Source organism: Salarias fasciatus, chromosome 10 (assembly GCF_902148845.1).
Source record: "Salarias fasciatus chromosome 10, fSalaFa1.1, whole genome shotgun sequence".
In the NCBI taxonomy this organism is placed as follows: Eukaryota; Metazoa; Chordata; class Actinopteri; order Blenniiformes; family Blenniidae; genus Salarias; species Salarias fasciatus.
The window spans coordinates 22,183,657-22,199,403 of record NC_043754.1 but is presented as its reverse complement, the minus strand read 5'-3'; the positions used below and the strand labels follow the sequence as shown (position 1 = coordinate 22,199,403).

Below are 15,747 nucleotides of genomic sequence, written 5' to 3'. Positions count from 1 at the left end.
AAAACCATTCACACCTGAGCTCTGAGATCAAAGAAAACTATTTTCTAGATAAATGAGCAAACTTGCTCTGAGTTCAGGTCTTGCATTGTTTTTTTTTCTGTTTGTTTTTTTTTTTTTTGACAATACAGACGTCAAACCATCTGAAACCTGGCATGAAGCACAGTCAATAAAGGGAACTTAGTTTTAACCCGTGTTTATGACCACGTATACATTTGGTTTAACTGCAGGACTAATGGCAGTCAGTAACCGGCTCAAAGTCATTTGAAAAGTCATAGAAAACCAGGATGAATCCAGTTTGCAACCCTACCCCCAACCTGATAACCCTAAAACACCTACAACGCTACAACCCTAACCCTATCATTTTACTGTGACCCTAGATCTCTAACCTCAAACAACTCAACAATTGCCCTATAACTGTGACCCTTTACCCCTACCCCTAACCATTTAGCCCTAGCCCCTCAAACCATTCACAGTAATGACCTGAAATGAGTTTCAGTCAATTTCAGTCTGGCTAAGAATGGACTCAAACCCACAGCCAAAGTGCAGCCAGAGAAAAGCTCCTCTGAAGCTGTGAAGGACTGGATCAGGGTCTGGAACCCGGTCTAACTGTTGGTTGCAGCGGCGGCGGCGAGGCTGAACTCTGATTCAGTTCTTCTGCATTGAGTGGGTGCAGCTGCAGCTCGGCAGTTGTTCCGCTGTGTGGTTGGAGGGGGAGTTGGGGGGGGGGGGGGGGGGGGGGGGGGGGTTGATCATCACACCCCTGCTCAGTCACTTCCTATGATAGAGAGAGTGGAGGAGACCGAGCGAGGACGAGGGCAGCCATTTTGGCATGTCTGCCTGGGCTGAGCTTCTTGCTCTGGGACTGCGTCGCTCAGACAGACTCAGCCGGCCGTGAGACGATTCGGGGAAGTAAAACCAGAAGACGTTTCTTCTTCTTCTTTTTTTTTTTTTTTCTTAGTTCAGCTTTGACTGAAGTTTGCATTCAGCAGGAAGGAACAAGGTCGTCTGTGAGAGACGGGGAGACGGCGGGCGTCGAGAACCCGAGCAGCCAGACCCGTCGGAGGTTTGACAGCCGCTCCTCCTTCACTCAGATGCTTGCGTCCTCTCACTGAGGGCCCGCCGGACGGACTTCCACTCGCTGACGACTGAGGAGGAACCAGGATGAATCTGGACCAAGTGCCGTCCAAGCTGGAGGTGATGGGGTGGAGCCCACAGCAGCTGGCCGACTACCTGAGGACGGTGAGGCCTCCGCCTGGGCTCCCGTCTCCTGACGGCTGCCCCCCCTTTAGGCCACATAGGTCTGACAACCCAACCAGCTCAGCCTGAAGGTGTGAAGGTTTGAAACCCTCACTGAGAGACGACATGGCGCAAGACGTTTACCTCATCCTTCAGGTTTCACATGTTACAGCTGAAGCATGTTGAGTCTGAGGTTGGGTGATGACTGAGGTTGTTCCTTCCAGTTTGATTGAGTTGCTTCATTCTAGTTTTTAGCTGCTTTGTTCTGATTTGACGGTCTTGCTTCATTGTACTTTTGATCACAGTTGATTTGCTGTGCTTTAAGTCCGGTGATTTGCTCAATAAGCTAATTCGTTGCTGTAGCTTCAATACTTTGGGAAGAAATATACAGAAAAGTGATTATTAGAAAGGAATAGTGAACTCAGTGACAGTTTGGGTTTGTTACTCGTATTTAGACATGAAACCCGATGAAGGACAGGAACAGATCTTCAGTCACACTCTCGTTGTCCACGTTTAGCTTTAGCGTTAGCACAAACAGAAGGCTCAGTCTTCGGTGAAAAGCAGGTTTATGACTTTTCACTAAATTTCTCATTGATCCTGAATGAAGTCAATCATCCTCACAGCAACATGAGAGATGTCCTTCTGTAAATAGCACTAGCCTTACCTGTATTCCAGGGGTGGAAGTTACGAATTACAGCTGCTCACGTTGTACTTTCATGAGTATATTTTCAAGTGTGCAATTTGACTCATTGTAATCTACTCCGTTGCTTTTAAAGTAAAAGCTGAGTACATTTGCAATCTGAATGTATATTCAGAGCTTTTCATCTGCATCTTTGCAGCCAGCAAATCCGTCTGATTGCGGTAATGTTCGGAGAGGAAGCTCCGCTGCAGCAGTGCAGCGAGAACAGGTTTCTGGAGCTCACTTAGCTCTTAACGACGCTCTCCCTAAGAGCAACACGCTGTTAGCTTAGCTAACACGTCAGTCAGCTGTTGGCTTGGCTTTTCGCCATCATTATAATTAGTAAGAGAAACTTTGTGAGCAGCCCAGAGCAGCGCTGTGTCGACCCTCTGCAGAGCTAAAAGAAGCAGACATGACCCCTCCACACATTTCGTGACATGCTAGTTTAGCCACAGCAGCCACATGACTACCACTCCAGGCTGCTGGTGTGAAGGTGTGAAGTGTTTCATCATTCAGCTTGTTAATACTCTCGGGTTTATTTTTGACTCCAGGGAGTGCAGCAGAAAACGAAGCAGTTATTCGGAAATCTGTGATGAACAGAAGTTATTTTTATTTCGTTTGATCAAGTGAACTGAATCAAATGTCTGCTATTGATGACACTTTAAAACGTCTATTGGTTAAAAAGTAGTTAGTCCTCTGAGTAGTTTTTGAGAACAGTAATTCGTACTCCTTAAGTATCTTTCTAACACCTTCTTACTGGTGAGAAATGTAACTGTACTTGAGTATAAATTTCCAGTACTCTGATGAATAGCTCACAAATAGCAGCTAGCTTCTTTTGCTAATAGGTGTCAGCTGAAAAATCTGTGTATCTCAGGAAAAAAATCCAGATTATAGAGTATCTTCCTTCCTTATTTGATGGTAACTATGAGAGTAACTTTTAAAGTAACTTGCACAACACTGTTTCACAGTAATCTATTCAACACTTCAACCTGACAGCCATCGGTGTCGAATCCAACTCCAGTCAAGTCCAAATAAAATCTGTGAATAAACAATGAAGTTCAAGCCATATTTAAGTGTCCTGAGTTGTAAAAGCTGTTCTTCTGTCATCCAGTGCGATCTGTCCGGCTGTGATAAAGTCGTCCTGAAGAACTCGATCAGCGGCTCCAGATTCGTGGTGAGTTCAAATTGGACAAAGGAGGAAAGACAGATGGAGGTGAGGAGAGGAGGAGATGCAGGATGCAGCCGCGTCCTCATGCTGTTGTTGTTTTATCGCAGAATCTGAGTGAGAACGATCTCCAGAAATTCCCGAAACTGCACACGCCGTGAGTACTGCCCCCTCCTGCCGATCCGCGGTACTATGCTGACGTTAGCCTTCATATGGTTGCTGAGGGGAATTTTCCAAACGATCATATCCTGACACCATTCTCTGCCTCTTTCCTGCGGTCTGTTGGTTTTTGTTGAGGGAGCTGTGACATTTGCAGAAAGTGTTGTGTGGTTCTCCGTCATGTGCTTTTGTATCTACAGGATGATCTCCAAGATCAGCAAAGAAATCGGCAAGAAGGAGAAGAGAGGCCGAATGCCGCTCTGGAAGTACGTCAACCTTGGAGACAAACTTAAAATTGAGGCGACAGACATTCAGAAGCACAGTGTCACAAGCTTTTTAGTTTGGCTCACACGGTCCCCTTTAAATTTCTTCCAAGCGATCAGATGAAGACGAGGGTTCATATAGTTTGGAACTGTTAGCATTAGCGTCATTCTAACAAAGTTCCAGAATTGCAGATGCTAAGGTAGCATCACAGCTGCTAACTCATGGTGATCATGACTTGCTGCTGAAGTGCCAGTGCTGCTAACTCACTCACATCGTTTATCTTTATCGTGATTCAAGCTGCTGACTCATTTTCATCACATGTTTTGAAATGCCTTCACGGCTGCTGAAAAAGGTTTAATTTTCAACAATGAGCTGTCACTCGGCCACTTATTGTAACATTCTTGGTCTGATAGTTTTGATCAATCCCTGAAATCTACAACCATCCATCAAGAACAGTCTCAAAGTAATGACTTTAAAGAGTTTGGAATTTTGAACCAAAGTTTCTTTTTTGCAGATCTGTTTAAGCTTCCTTATCACAGGCACTACAGAGGACATGCAGCTGAAATCTGACTTAATAATTGTTTGAACTCAGTTTGTTTGAAACCTCATGAAATCTGATCAGTCACTCTCACATCAGTGATTGAGTTTCTAACCCCTCTTACTGTGTTTTTATTTAGTAGGACGGCGCCCAAACATCCTGAACCAGGTAGGAGAACGTTTCTCCTTCCAGGTTCTACTTCCAGTCTGTTTATGTTCCCTTGAGAGCTGAAAGGTGATTGTTTTTTTGTGCAGAGATGCCGACTGAGGTTCAGGGATGGGGAGAGGACGAGTTCGTGAGTCAGCTGTTTTCTTCCAGTTCTGATCATCAATTACCTAAATGAGAAAACTGGAATACACTTAAATCTGGAATAAGACAGATGCAAAATAATGCATTTAGTAATAAATCAAATGGAACATTCAGGGACACTCAGAGGAAAAGCTCCTGGATCCACTGTCGTGAAGTGTTTTTCATTTCTTATGATTGACTGTTTCCATCAGGATGAAGACTTTGACGATGATTATGAGAGTCCGTACAGCGGGGAGGAAGAAGGTAGCGGTGGAGACTATGAGTCACCAACCGAGGACCTGAATGGTGAGGGCGACTACGAGCCGCCTCCCACCGAACCTTCGGAGGAGCACAAGCTGTGTCCCACCCAGCATGTCGGAGACGGAGAGTACATCGGTACATCCACATGAATGATCCAACATCCAGCAGACACAACGGTCAACAGTCAACACACACAGAACCAAGACCTAAAAAAAAATAATAAAAAAAAAGATATATGTGATCAATCAATGAGTGGCTCACCTCAAAATATTACAAAACATATGAAGTCCATCAACCGAGTGTCTAAATTAACAAACAGACCAACCGAGCTGCCAATCAAACTACCGACTGACCAACTGACAGACCTACTGACACACCAACCAAGCCAACGACCGATTCAATGACAGAATGAACATCTGATCGACCGAACGACTGAATGACCAACCAACAAAACGATTGACCGACTGAACGACCGACTAACAGAATGACCAGCCGACAGAACGACCGATCGAACGACAGAACCACCAACTGAGCAACCCACCGACGGAAAGATCAAATGACCAAGCCACCGGACAAACAACCAGCCAAATGACAGGCCGAATGACTGACCGACTGACCGACTGACCAACAGGCCGACAGCTCGACCAACCAGCCAACCGACCGGTTGATTGACTGAACTAAATGAACCATTAATCCAGGGAAATCCACTGAGTCAAACACTCAACCAGCTGATGAGCTACAACATAACTAACATGACTAAAGTAAACTAAAGTTCTGAGATTCAAGTCAGTAACTTTATTTCAATTTGGAACCATATAGTTTTTTTTCTTTAAAGAAAGTCAATGTAAGTGAAATTGAGTTTTTCCATAATTAAAAAAACTATTGTACATATAAATATATGAAGCACACACACACAAAACACAAATGAAATACATTCATACAGTACATTATTAATAGAATATTATTTTGTGTAACACGAATATTTTGTGGTAGAGCTGCTTGTGGTCAATGTTACTGTATCGTAACTGTGTGTGTGTGTGTGTGTGTGTGTGTGTGTGTGTGTGTGTGTGTGTGTGTGTGTGTGTGTGTGTGTGTGTGCGCAGATAACAGGCATAGCCATGTACCATCCGCAGGCTCACCCCCTGTTGTGAATCCGCGCCCTGCAATCCCCACCCAACACTCACTTCATCCGGTCAGTAAATATGATGTAACACACAATCTGTCCACAGGGGGGTGCTACAGAGCTCCTATCCTGATGGACCAACAATGATGTGTGTGTGTGTGTGTGTGTGTGTGTGTGTGTGTGTGTGTGTGTGTGTGTGTGTGTGTGTGTGTGTGTGTGTGTGTTCACAGCCTGCAGAGCCAAGAAGGGATCCTTCTCCCCACGGCGCGGGACAATCAGTACGAAAATGTGAGTTAGCTCAAAGTGCCGACTCTCTCGGTTCGCTGAGTCCTCCGTTAGCATAAATCACGTTAAGGCTGTTTTTTATGTTTGTGTTTGTTTTGTTTTGTTTTCAGTTCCTCCCCAGCCACCACAGATTTCCCGCGATAACAAACCGGGCAGAGCTTCCGTGACCAGCCCAACATCCAGTGGAGGTAAAACCCAGACCGCATGTTTGTTACTGTTTTACTGAAATGGTATTTACCTTGCTTATGGAGGACTAGCGCCCTCCAGTGGCTGGTCACAGAGCACCAGCAGCTGCATTACTCTGCACATCTAATGAAGTTACAGCAGATATTTAATCAATAAGCTCAACCCTAAACAAACAATTTGTAATTAATGACAAGTTGAATAAAAATGTTTTTTAGGTAATACTATTTTGAATAAAATTCATAGGATGGATAAATAAAATTCAGCTGAAAAATTATCTGACTAATCAGTAAGTTCATTTAAATAATGGACTGAAGCTCAATAAAAATGATGTTTTTCAGACTTTTGTTGAAAAAATAATAAAATAAGGAATCTTACAAAATAATCCAAAACAACTTAAAATAAAAATCTAAAAACCAACGAAACAATTTATTTGATTTCAATGCAAAACAAATTTTGAGTAATTGCCTCAGAATTGAGTCAGCAATCAGTAAATGGTTGCATTTTAAATTACAATGGCATTATTTTAAAACAGTTACAAAATCTGAAAAAGAAAAGCAATTTTAAATAAACCTGAAGATTTGAGATAAAAATGATTTTGAATAAACCTGAAGTTCATTTTAAAGATAGTTACTTTTAAGGAATTTATTGCTTGACGTTTATAAAACAATCCGATGTGAAATGTTTAAAAAAAATTAACAAAATAAATTAAACTATTAGATAATGTCATAGTGTTAACTTTGAAAATTAAGTATTCTATTAAATAATTATATTCATTTTATTAATTACAAATGTAACAGGATGGAGGAGCATCATATTTAATCAAGAAGAAATACATTTAAGCTTGAATTAATAAAAATAAGATGTATTTAAAGTAAAATTCAAAAACATAGTAATAATTGAAAAAAACCCACAACCAAACAAATGTGTATTTTTCTTCTTTACAGGACGTCAGTGCAGCCCAGGGGAAAGGGTGAGTTTCTCCAAATTTAAAATCATAATTTAAAGATTTCCGTTGGTCACTTGGATTACATGTGAACTAAATCAAATGGAATGGGATTAAAGGGGATATATTATGCTTTTTTCACTTTGCTTTTTCAGTTTCTTAGAGTAGTAAGGGTCGCAGCCTCATTATGACGTTCAAGTTTGAAAATTGTCTGTTTCCTCCCCGTCTTGCACCACATTTTGTGAACATGCCTGCTGAAATGGTCACGTTTGAGTTGGGTCCGCTTATCCTGAAATAAGAGGATTTAACTCCTCCCCCTGACTGTGCCCCCACCGTGTGTTTGTGTGTGTGTGTGTGTGTGTGTGTGTGTGTGTGTGTGTGTGTGTGTGTGTGTGTGTGTGCTTGAGAGTGGGCGTGGCCAGATACTTTGAAGTGCATATAGGGAAGCAGGCTCAGAAACAGCCTGTTCTGAGGAGGCTCGTCAGAGCGACTTTTAGACCACTGAAACTCTGAACAAAGGATGAATTTGGGTCAAAGAAACTTAAATAATATGTTTTGGAGCTTCTGAGACCGACATGACGTGACTGAAAAATAGCATATGTCCCCTTTAAATCCTAATTAAGTCATATGCAAGCTAAATTACAATTCTGTGAAGTCCGAGTGAAGTACATTACACCGAATTTGAGTTGCACATAAAGGAAATGACGCAGAATAGAAAACTCAGTGACTTGAAAAACACATAATGGTCCCAGAATGAGGCCCTGCGGAACGCCAACTGTTGCATGTCATTCATTGTTTTTCCTTTTTTTTTTTTTGCAGCCAAGCACACCATCCTTGAAGTAAGCGCACGCACACACACACACACACACACACACACACACACTTTGAAAAGGTAAACACTGATGTGTGTTTTCAGACCTCCAGTCTCCGGCCCTGACCTCTCCACCAGGCTCAAAGCTCCTGGTCTCCCTTCTCCCTCCACCTCTGTGGGCAGGAGCAACTCCTCGGCTCGGTCTCAGCAGTCCATCAGGTTCTCCATCACACAGGCACACACACACACACACACACACACACACACACACACACACAGACACAAACTTTAAGAAGTAAACACTGGTGTGTGTTTTCAGACCTCCAGTTCCCGGCCCTGACCTCTTCACCAGGCCTAAAGCTCCTGGTCTCCCTCCTCCCTCCACCTCTGTGAACAGAAGCAACTCCTCGGCTCGGTCTCTGTCCAACAGGTCCTCTATCCAATGCACACACACACACACACACACACACACACGGTGTAGTTTCACATCTATTAATAAAATCCTGATATTTACATTTGTTTGATTTGACAGATTTGACGAGTGGAGAGAGGTAATGTAAAGCTTTCTATATAAACCAATGCATTGTTATTAATACTTTTCATAAATCTTGACACTTTTGAAATGACAGATTTTTAAAACTTGGTGGTTACTCAGATACCTTTAAAATGTTCCAAGTCCTGTAGTACAGTCATACAGTGAAACAGAAGCTTTAGTATTTCTGTGTTTTGGGGTGTGAGTACTGCTTCAGTTGCCGTGATGATGCCCGCCACTCAGGAAATCACAAAAATGAATGAATCTAATCCTTTTCTTTGCTCTCTTATCAGCAACCACACGATGAAGGTGAGATATACTGCTTCAGATTTTATTTTCTTCTGTCAGTAAACAGGAAGCACTATCCTGTTGAAGCTGTAGTGTCATTGCAGAGGTGGTTTGCATCTGGAATATATGAATTAGACTTTATGGTATTTCACTCATATTGACACTCGGTATTGGCAAGAAACTAGAAATTTCTACTTGTATTCATCTTTAAAAAAGTGGTACTGGTGCATCCTTTGTTTATATGAATTTTCTTTCAGGTCAGAAACACAACACCTTCCCCCTTCACAATAAAAGTATTGGCCCGCGTCCAGGACTGCCCAGACCCTCCCAGCAGTTTGGAGAGAGGTATTTCATTTGTTTGTGAAATCATAAAATTAGAGTATTACAAACATGTGTTAGAAAGTGTCTTTATATGCAGATGATATTGTACTTTACCACCAAACTCTATAGGAATCCAGTGGTCTCTTTAATAATGATATAATAATGATAGAGATATTTGTCTACAAAGAGGCTTCTGGAGAGTCCTTGCTTGGGAATTTTTTAAAAAATGCATGCCTTTTAAAAAGTTGTTTTAAACTAATTTTGGAAAAAAAGAGAAAAACAAGAAAAAATTTGCACATATAACTCTATTGTAAAGCTGGGGAAATGGGAATAAGTGTGCAGAAGAGTATCAGTGAATCCTTTTATAATAACAGTCAGCCCAGTTTGGATCACAGGCACACCGCCTTTGACCTCTATGTTCCCATGTCAGCGATCAATGGTGTGTTTTTATGCTTCTGATAAAGATTTGACGGTTTTCCTGTGTTTCCTCTGACCAGCCTGCCTCCCAGTGTCCCGCCTGGTGGATCTCTGCCTCACAGGCTCTACCCTGGTGAGAAAACAACAGAAAACACTGAAGCTGAGATCCTAATCAGATCCGATGGGGCAGAACCTGTGAACCACAGTCTGATCTGATTGGGTTTTACTTTAGAGGGGAAGAGTTTAGATAGTCTTCACTTATGGTTTGGCTTTTCTTTCAATTTATTTCTCCTTTCTGTGCTTTATCTCCTTATAAATTAATAGTTAATGATATTTACAACTCTGAGCTGGCATTAGAACATAACTTTGTACTGTTTTTTCCACAACAGTGTTTGATCTTGGTCTTTATAAAAGATGTAATTACTGTATTTGGCCTTAAGAGGGAGGCAAAAGTTAAGTAAATATTGTCATTTGACGCATCGCTTCATGAAATCCCTTGGAGGATCTGCTTCTCTGCATTTAAATAACTAAATTCAAAGTAAACCTGAAAACACCCCAACATGTTTTACATCTTTTTTCACGATGAACTCATTGAAGTCAGCAGTATTTTGACGGCCTGCAAACCAAACCGATGATCGTGTGTGTGTGTGTGTGTGTGTGTGTGTGTGTGTGTGTGTGTGTGTGTGTTTTCAGCCACGCCTGAAAGCAGAAGCAGTGTTATGGACAGGCCCTCGTTCCGTTCCGGTCCTCCTCCGTCGTCTCCGAACAACAAGGTAACCCTCCACTTGCCTCCCCACACCTCTCCATTAAAACGTGGTTTAGATTCAGAACATGCGACTTCAGTGACTTCAGGCTCTGCAGTCAAACTGAACATTTCCTGACATGTTACTCTGTGAACTCTGAGTTCCACTGCACACAACCTCATGAATGGCTTGATTCTGAACCAAAATAAAATGATGAAGCAAAGACAGAAAGCTGCAGGGGAAAATTGCTGTTAAAATTTACTCTTGAAATCCCATAAACACATCTTCTTAGCTTGTCAGAAAGTCTATTGAAATGCTTCAAACTCCTCAAAAGTGTGATTTTTTAACTCAGTATTCTCTTTTCTGCAAAAATCACCACTGTCCTGCTCAGTGCAAACCGCGGCCCGAGGGCCGCTTCTATGGAGAAAATTCTAAAGATTTTGCATATACCAAAACTGGCCAGTTAAATCTTTGAGTTTGAATACAGAAACTAGAGTCTTGATGACGATAACAAACAAACCAACAAACAAGCTACAGGCAGCCCCCTTTTGAAACAAACACACCAGCTCCGTTCTGCTCCTGTCCTCTGTAGATCAGCTGGTTGAAAAAAGTAATTATTACCATTAACCTGCTGTTCTAGTGAGTGAACAGCAGATGGTGCCATGGGCATGGTGTTGGTTCAGGCTGGCATGAAAAATTGCTTGATTGATTGATTGATTGATTGGTTGATTGATTGGATCCGCAGCCGCTGGACCCTCGCTGGTATGTGGGTAACGTGGGCCGCCGTCAGGCCGAAGGATGTCTCGCAAGAGTTCAAAAGGTAACTGAACAAGTCCCTTAAAGCACGTCCATCACTGAAGCGAACAGGCCCTGAAGCGTCTTCCTCCCTGGGTGTGTCAGGATGGGGCGTACCTGGTGAGGGACAGCACCCGGCAGCTGGACAGCCAGCCCTTCACCCTGATGGTCCTCTACCAGAACAAAGTCTACAACATCCAGATCAGGCAGGAGAACCAGCAGTTCCTGCTGGGAACTGGACTCAAAGCCCAGGAGGTACAGACGTTCTTGGCTCTGAAACATTTCTATTCTGTCTTTTGGGGCAGGAGGAAGAGAAATGCTGTGCTGTACCCTGGTATCACCTGAGAAAACATTAATGTCATTAAAGTTAATCATGTTTTCTGCAGTGAGGGTAGTGACATCCATATGTACATATACACACATATATATATATATATATATATATATATATATATATATATATATATATATATATATATATGGCCATATGTCTATGGCCAGTATGAATACTTGTAATTATTATTTTTTTCCAATAGAGGGTGGTATCAACACTTGTAATTCCTCAGTTTTGTCCTCAGACTCAGCATAAACACTTATGTTTACTAAATTTCACCTTTAAAAGACAGCATCATTCCTCTGTTTTCAGTTCTTTCCGTCCGTCTCTGAGATAATCGGACATTACTCAAAGTCTCCACTGCTCCTCATCGATGCCAAAAACCGGAACTCCAGCCAGCAGAACCAGTGTCTTCTCTCCGACCCGGCTGGACAGTACATAACTGGACAGAAGTGGTCCTGACCGGATCCGACCGGATCCAACTGGATCCAACCGGATCCCACCGGACACAGCCGGTTCTCCACACCAAAGTAAATATTCAGAGCTCAGCTGAAAGTTTTCAGTGTCAAGCCTCTTCTTCTTATTATTTTTTTTTGCACAGTTTTGTTTCTATGAACTTGACTGTCAGAAAATATTTTCACTTTTAAAGTCTGCTAATGGCCCCTCATGTTTGCGTCGCTGAGTTTTGAGAAAACTTTACTTTCATCTCCATCTTTCTTTTGACTGTTCTTTCTGTTTCTAATTCACCTGTTACCAAAAGCTTTTGTACTCAATTAAAAAACATCAAGAAAACATAATTTCTCTTTCAATAAAGAAGCAACTCATTTACAAATACACAAATTTAAGTGTTTTGTCATGAAGAAAAAATGTGATTGTCTTTAGAGCAAGTTTTAAAAGCATTACAGTTTATATTTTTTTTCTAAATAATGCTCTATGATCTGGTGCCAGTGGGAGGAAGATGCTCTAAGCTTGAAAAGAAACATCCATTTTACACTGGTTGCACTATGGATCTGGAACGGATGCGTAGTGGAAAATTACGACACGCAGCAGAAACTACTGTACAAGCATAGATATATGGCCACAGATATGGCTACTAGCATTAGCTCCATTGCAATAAAGGACTATATTTCCACTGGATGCATTTTACTTGTTTCTTGATGCACCCTGCAGCTATAATAGAGTCACCAGTGATCCGACAGCGGCTCTATTTACTCCACATTCGACAGCCAACACGCCAGGGATTGGACCCAGAATGCCACAGACAACCAGGATGTCGGTCCTCCAAAATCAAAGTTACCCCTTGCACTCCACAACGCATATTTATCTGGTGGGAAAGGCAAACCTCTGGTGCATATTTCCAGATCCGCTCACATCTGGTGGAAATACAGCCTTTTATTACAACGGGGGCTAATGCTAGTAGCCATATACATATCTATGGCCATATATCTGTGGTGTTAGCCTGTGCTGAGTGACGTAATTTCCTCACTGTGCATCACTTCCAGATCAACCAGTTTAAAAATGGCCCTGAAACAGCTGAGATAATCTACCAGCATGCTGACAGCTCTAGACAGGAAAGCTAATGCTAGTCATGCTAATGCTAATGTTGGGAGAAACAGTAACAGAAATGACTGGAGAAGACAGTTTGGGATGCTGCTAATGCTAAAGACACTGCTAACGAGGCTCAGACGGAGCTTTGCAGCACCACAGCTGACAATCACGCTTCCTGTTTGAGGATTGAGAGACTCGACCCCGTGCTCCTCTGATGTGACGTCCACTTCCCCACCGGGCCACTCCGACCCCCCAGAGTCACAACCAGCTCCTCTCATGTTCATCTGCACAAATATCCAGGCCCCTGAACGCACCACAGGGTTTTGCTCAACAAGAATCCGTTTGACAGGTGGAGGTGTTGGGTTACTTTTTCCCATGGTGCCCCCTCCACACGAACCACCATCACCCCCAAACACCACCCCTCTCCACCCCTCACCCCCTCCCTCTGAGTAATCCCGCCGATCAGTCCGTTATCGTTGGAGATGCATTTGTTTTGTCTGCGTCGTCCTTGAAGGCACCACCTCACCAAGATTACTGCTTCTTCCCCAACTGTCACCACACACACACACACACACACACACACACACACACACACACACTGCTCTCCTTCTGTTATCTGTAGACCATCTGTGAAACCTTTCACCTTGTTTCCATCCAGAAACAGCTCGGTTAAACATCGAATCCTCTTCAAACAAACTGATTCACATCACGAAATTTAGAATTCTTGGTTCTTCTATAAGGACCCAGACCCCTCAGCTGGTCTGGGAATGATCTACAGAGTGTTCCTAGAACTAGAACCAAACTTTTAGTTCACATGCTCCTCTACTGGAACTGACCTCCACAACATCGAAGTCCTGCTCAAACTTCTATCTTGCACTGAGCTTTTTCATGATTTATATACTTTATTCCCTTTAATCACTCTAATTTTTCACTCTTCTAAATTAATTTTTGTTTCTCTGATTTTAATGTAATTTTTGTTTTTCTTTGGCCTGTGTGAAGCATTTATACATTTTTTCCTTGAACTGGATCATTATAACGGAAACTGTCAAGGTTTTTTTTTTTAAACTTGAATTCTTACACACATTTTGTTGTGTGTAAACCTGTTGCATTTGATAAAGTCAAACACTTTCCCTGCATCATGTATTTGTGAGGCATCAGGGAGCCTGTTTCCAGCTGGTGGTCAGGTCACATGTGGTGACGCCTTGGTGCCCATTTTTACTTTAATTCAATAATGTTTTGGAAAATGACAAGGCTATGTCATGTCAAAAAAATAAATAAATAATGACATAGTTTAAGAAAAGAAGAGAAAACACTGAAAACGATCCTTTACATAACTTCAACATGACAAACAAGAGGTTATTAGGACTTATCCAAAAAGTAAAGCAATTGGCAATCTAAAAAGATCAGAAGGACTGAATAAATTTCCATTAAAGTACATTTATCTCATCTAATTAAAACTTTGACCTCAGCCTTAGAGAGTGCATAAAAAAACTTAACAGCTTCCTCCCACTCTCCAGTAAGACACATGGAAACTGTTTTCTCTGTCTTCAGCTGTTCCAAAGTCACAGTCACAGTCTCACAATGATTGGTCAAAATTGGGGTAGAGTTTCAGGAAGTGGTTAAAGATGCAGGCCGCCACACTCTGCCCATCAGTACAGCAGGCCCTCATTACTTTAAGTTTAGAAAAGGATAAAGATCCTCTCCAGTGTAGTAACTATCGCCCCATTTCTCTGCTGTGTGCAGATGTAAAGCTTTTAGCCAAGGTATTAGCTAAGTGTTTAGAGATGGTCTTAACCAAAATAATTTCCACGGATCAAACAGGGTTTATTAAGAATAGACATTGTTTTTATAATGTCAGAAGGCTATTTAATATGTTATACTCACACTCATCTCTTGATATGATTGAGACGGTTATCTCAATGGATGCCGAAAAGTTGTTTGATCAAGATGAATGGTCCTAATTATTCTATACATTAGAGAAGTTTGGGTTTGGTGACTACATTATTTCCTGAATTAAGCTTTTATATTAATCTAGTTTGTGTACGTACAAATAATTACAAATAATGATTTTTCCAGTTACTTCCCCCTTAACCGTGGCACTCGGCAGGGTTGCCCCCTTTCCTGCTTTTATTCGCAATTGCAATTGAACCCCTAGCGATAGTCCTTCGAGCCAATCAAATATTTTCGATGTCAGGAGAGGGTAGTGAACACAGGCTGGCCTTATATGCTGATGACATATTATTATTCATCTCTGACCCTGACCATTCTATCTGTTAGCTTTACTGAAGAGATTTGGAAAGATTTCAGGATATAAGCTTAATTTTCATAAAAGCAAACTTTTACCTGTTGATATTTTGGCTTTATCCTAACCCATTTCAAAACTACAATTTAAGATGTCTCCAGAAAAAAATTAAATACCTTGGCATTTGTGTAACAAAGAATTTTTCAGATATCTTTAAATGCAATTTTCTTCCACTGTTACCTTCTTTAAATATGTGCAAGCTTGAACCTTTGTCTGTACCAATTTCCCTGGTTTTCCTGCTGCCCCTACAAATAATCTGATTGACATTCTTTAATCCTGTTCACAAGGGTCCAATATCTAAGTTGTATACTACCCTCTTTGAATACAAACCTTCAGCTGATGATAAACTACATTCTAGTGTCAGCTCTGAAACGTGTTCATACTTCCTTCATTTGTGCTGCCATTGAGTCCTACGATGTGTTTCCACCGGACGCGACGCAAATTTTTCGTGCGATGAGATTACATACAAAGTCAATGTAATGACGCAATTGCTGCTCAATCTTGAGCAGCAGGCGACGGGCGGCAACCG

At 41.8% G+C, this 15,747-nt stretch overlaps 1 protein-coding gene across 2 annotated transcripts; it reads left to right on the top strand.

The window, feature by feature from the left end:
- Positions 1 to 799: 799 nt before the first annotated feature.
- Positions 800 to 12,447, top strand: lcp2a (lymphocyte cytosolic protein 2a). Of its 2 annotated transcripts, none has more exons than XM_030101451.1 (22): positions 800 to 1,239; positions 3,027 to 3,089; positions 3,191 to 3,237; positions 3,440 to 3,505; positions 4,184 to 4,209; positions 4,296 to 4,336; positions 4,542 to 4,725; positions 5,694 to 5,782; positions 5,944 to 6,001; positions 6,109 to 6,186; positions 7,129 to 7,154; positions 7,947 to 7,966; positions 8,044 to 8,157; positions 8,258 to 8,368; positions 8,471 to 8,489; positions 8,764 to 8,779; positions 9,016 to 9,103; positions 9,577 to 9,629; positions 10,190 to 10,269; positions 10,985 to 11,059; positions 11,140 to 11,289; positions 11,681 to 12,447. In XM_030101451.1, the coding sequence occupies exons 1-22, from the start codon at positions 1,162 to 1,164 to the stop codon at positions 11,828 to 11,830; spliced, it is 1,632 nt and encodes a 543-aa protein (XP_029957311.1). In that variant the 5' UTR covers positions 800 to 1,161; the 3' UTR covers positions 11,831 to 12,447. The 2 variants fall into 2 exon arrangements, with proteins under 2 accessions (XP_029957311.1, XP_029957310.1); XM_030101450.1 differs by having other exon boundaries at positions 4,181 to 4,209; positions 11,681 to 12,445.
- The last annotated feature ends 3,300 nt before the right edge of the window (positions 12,448 to 15,747 follow it).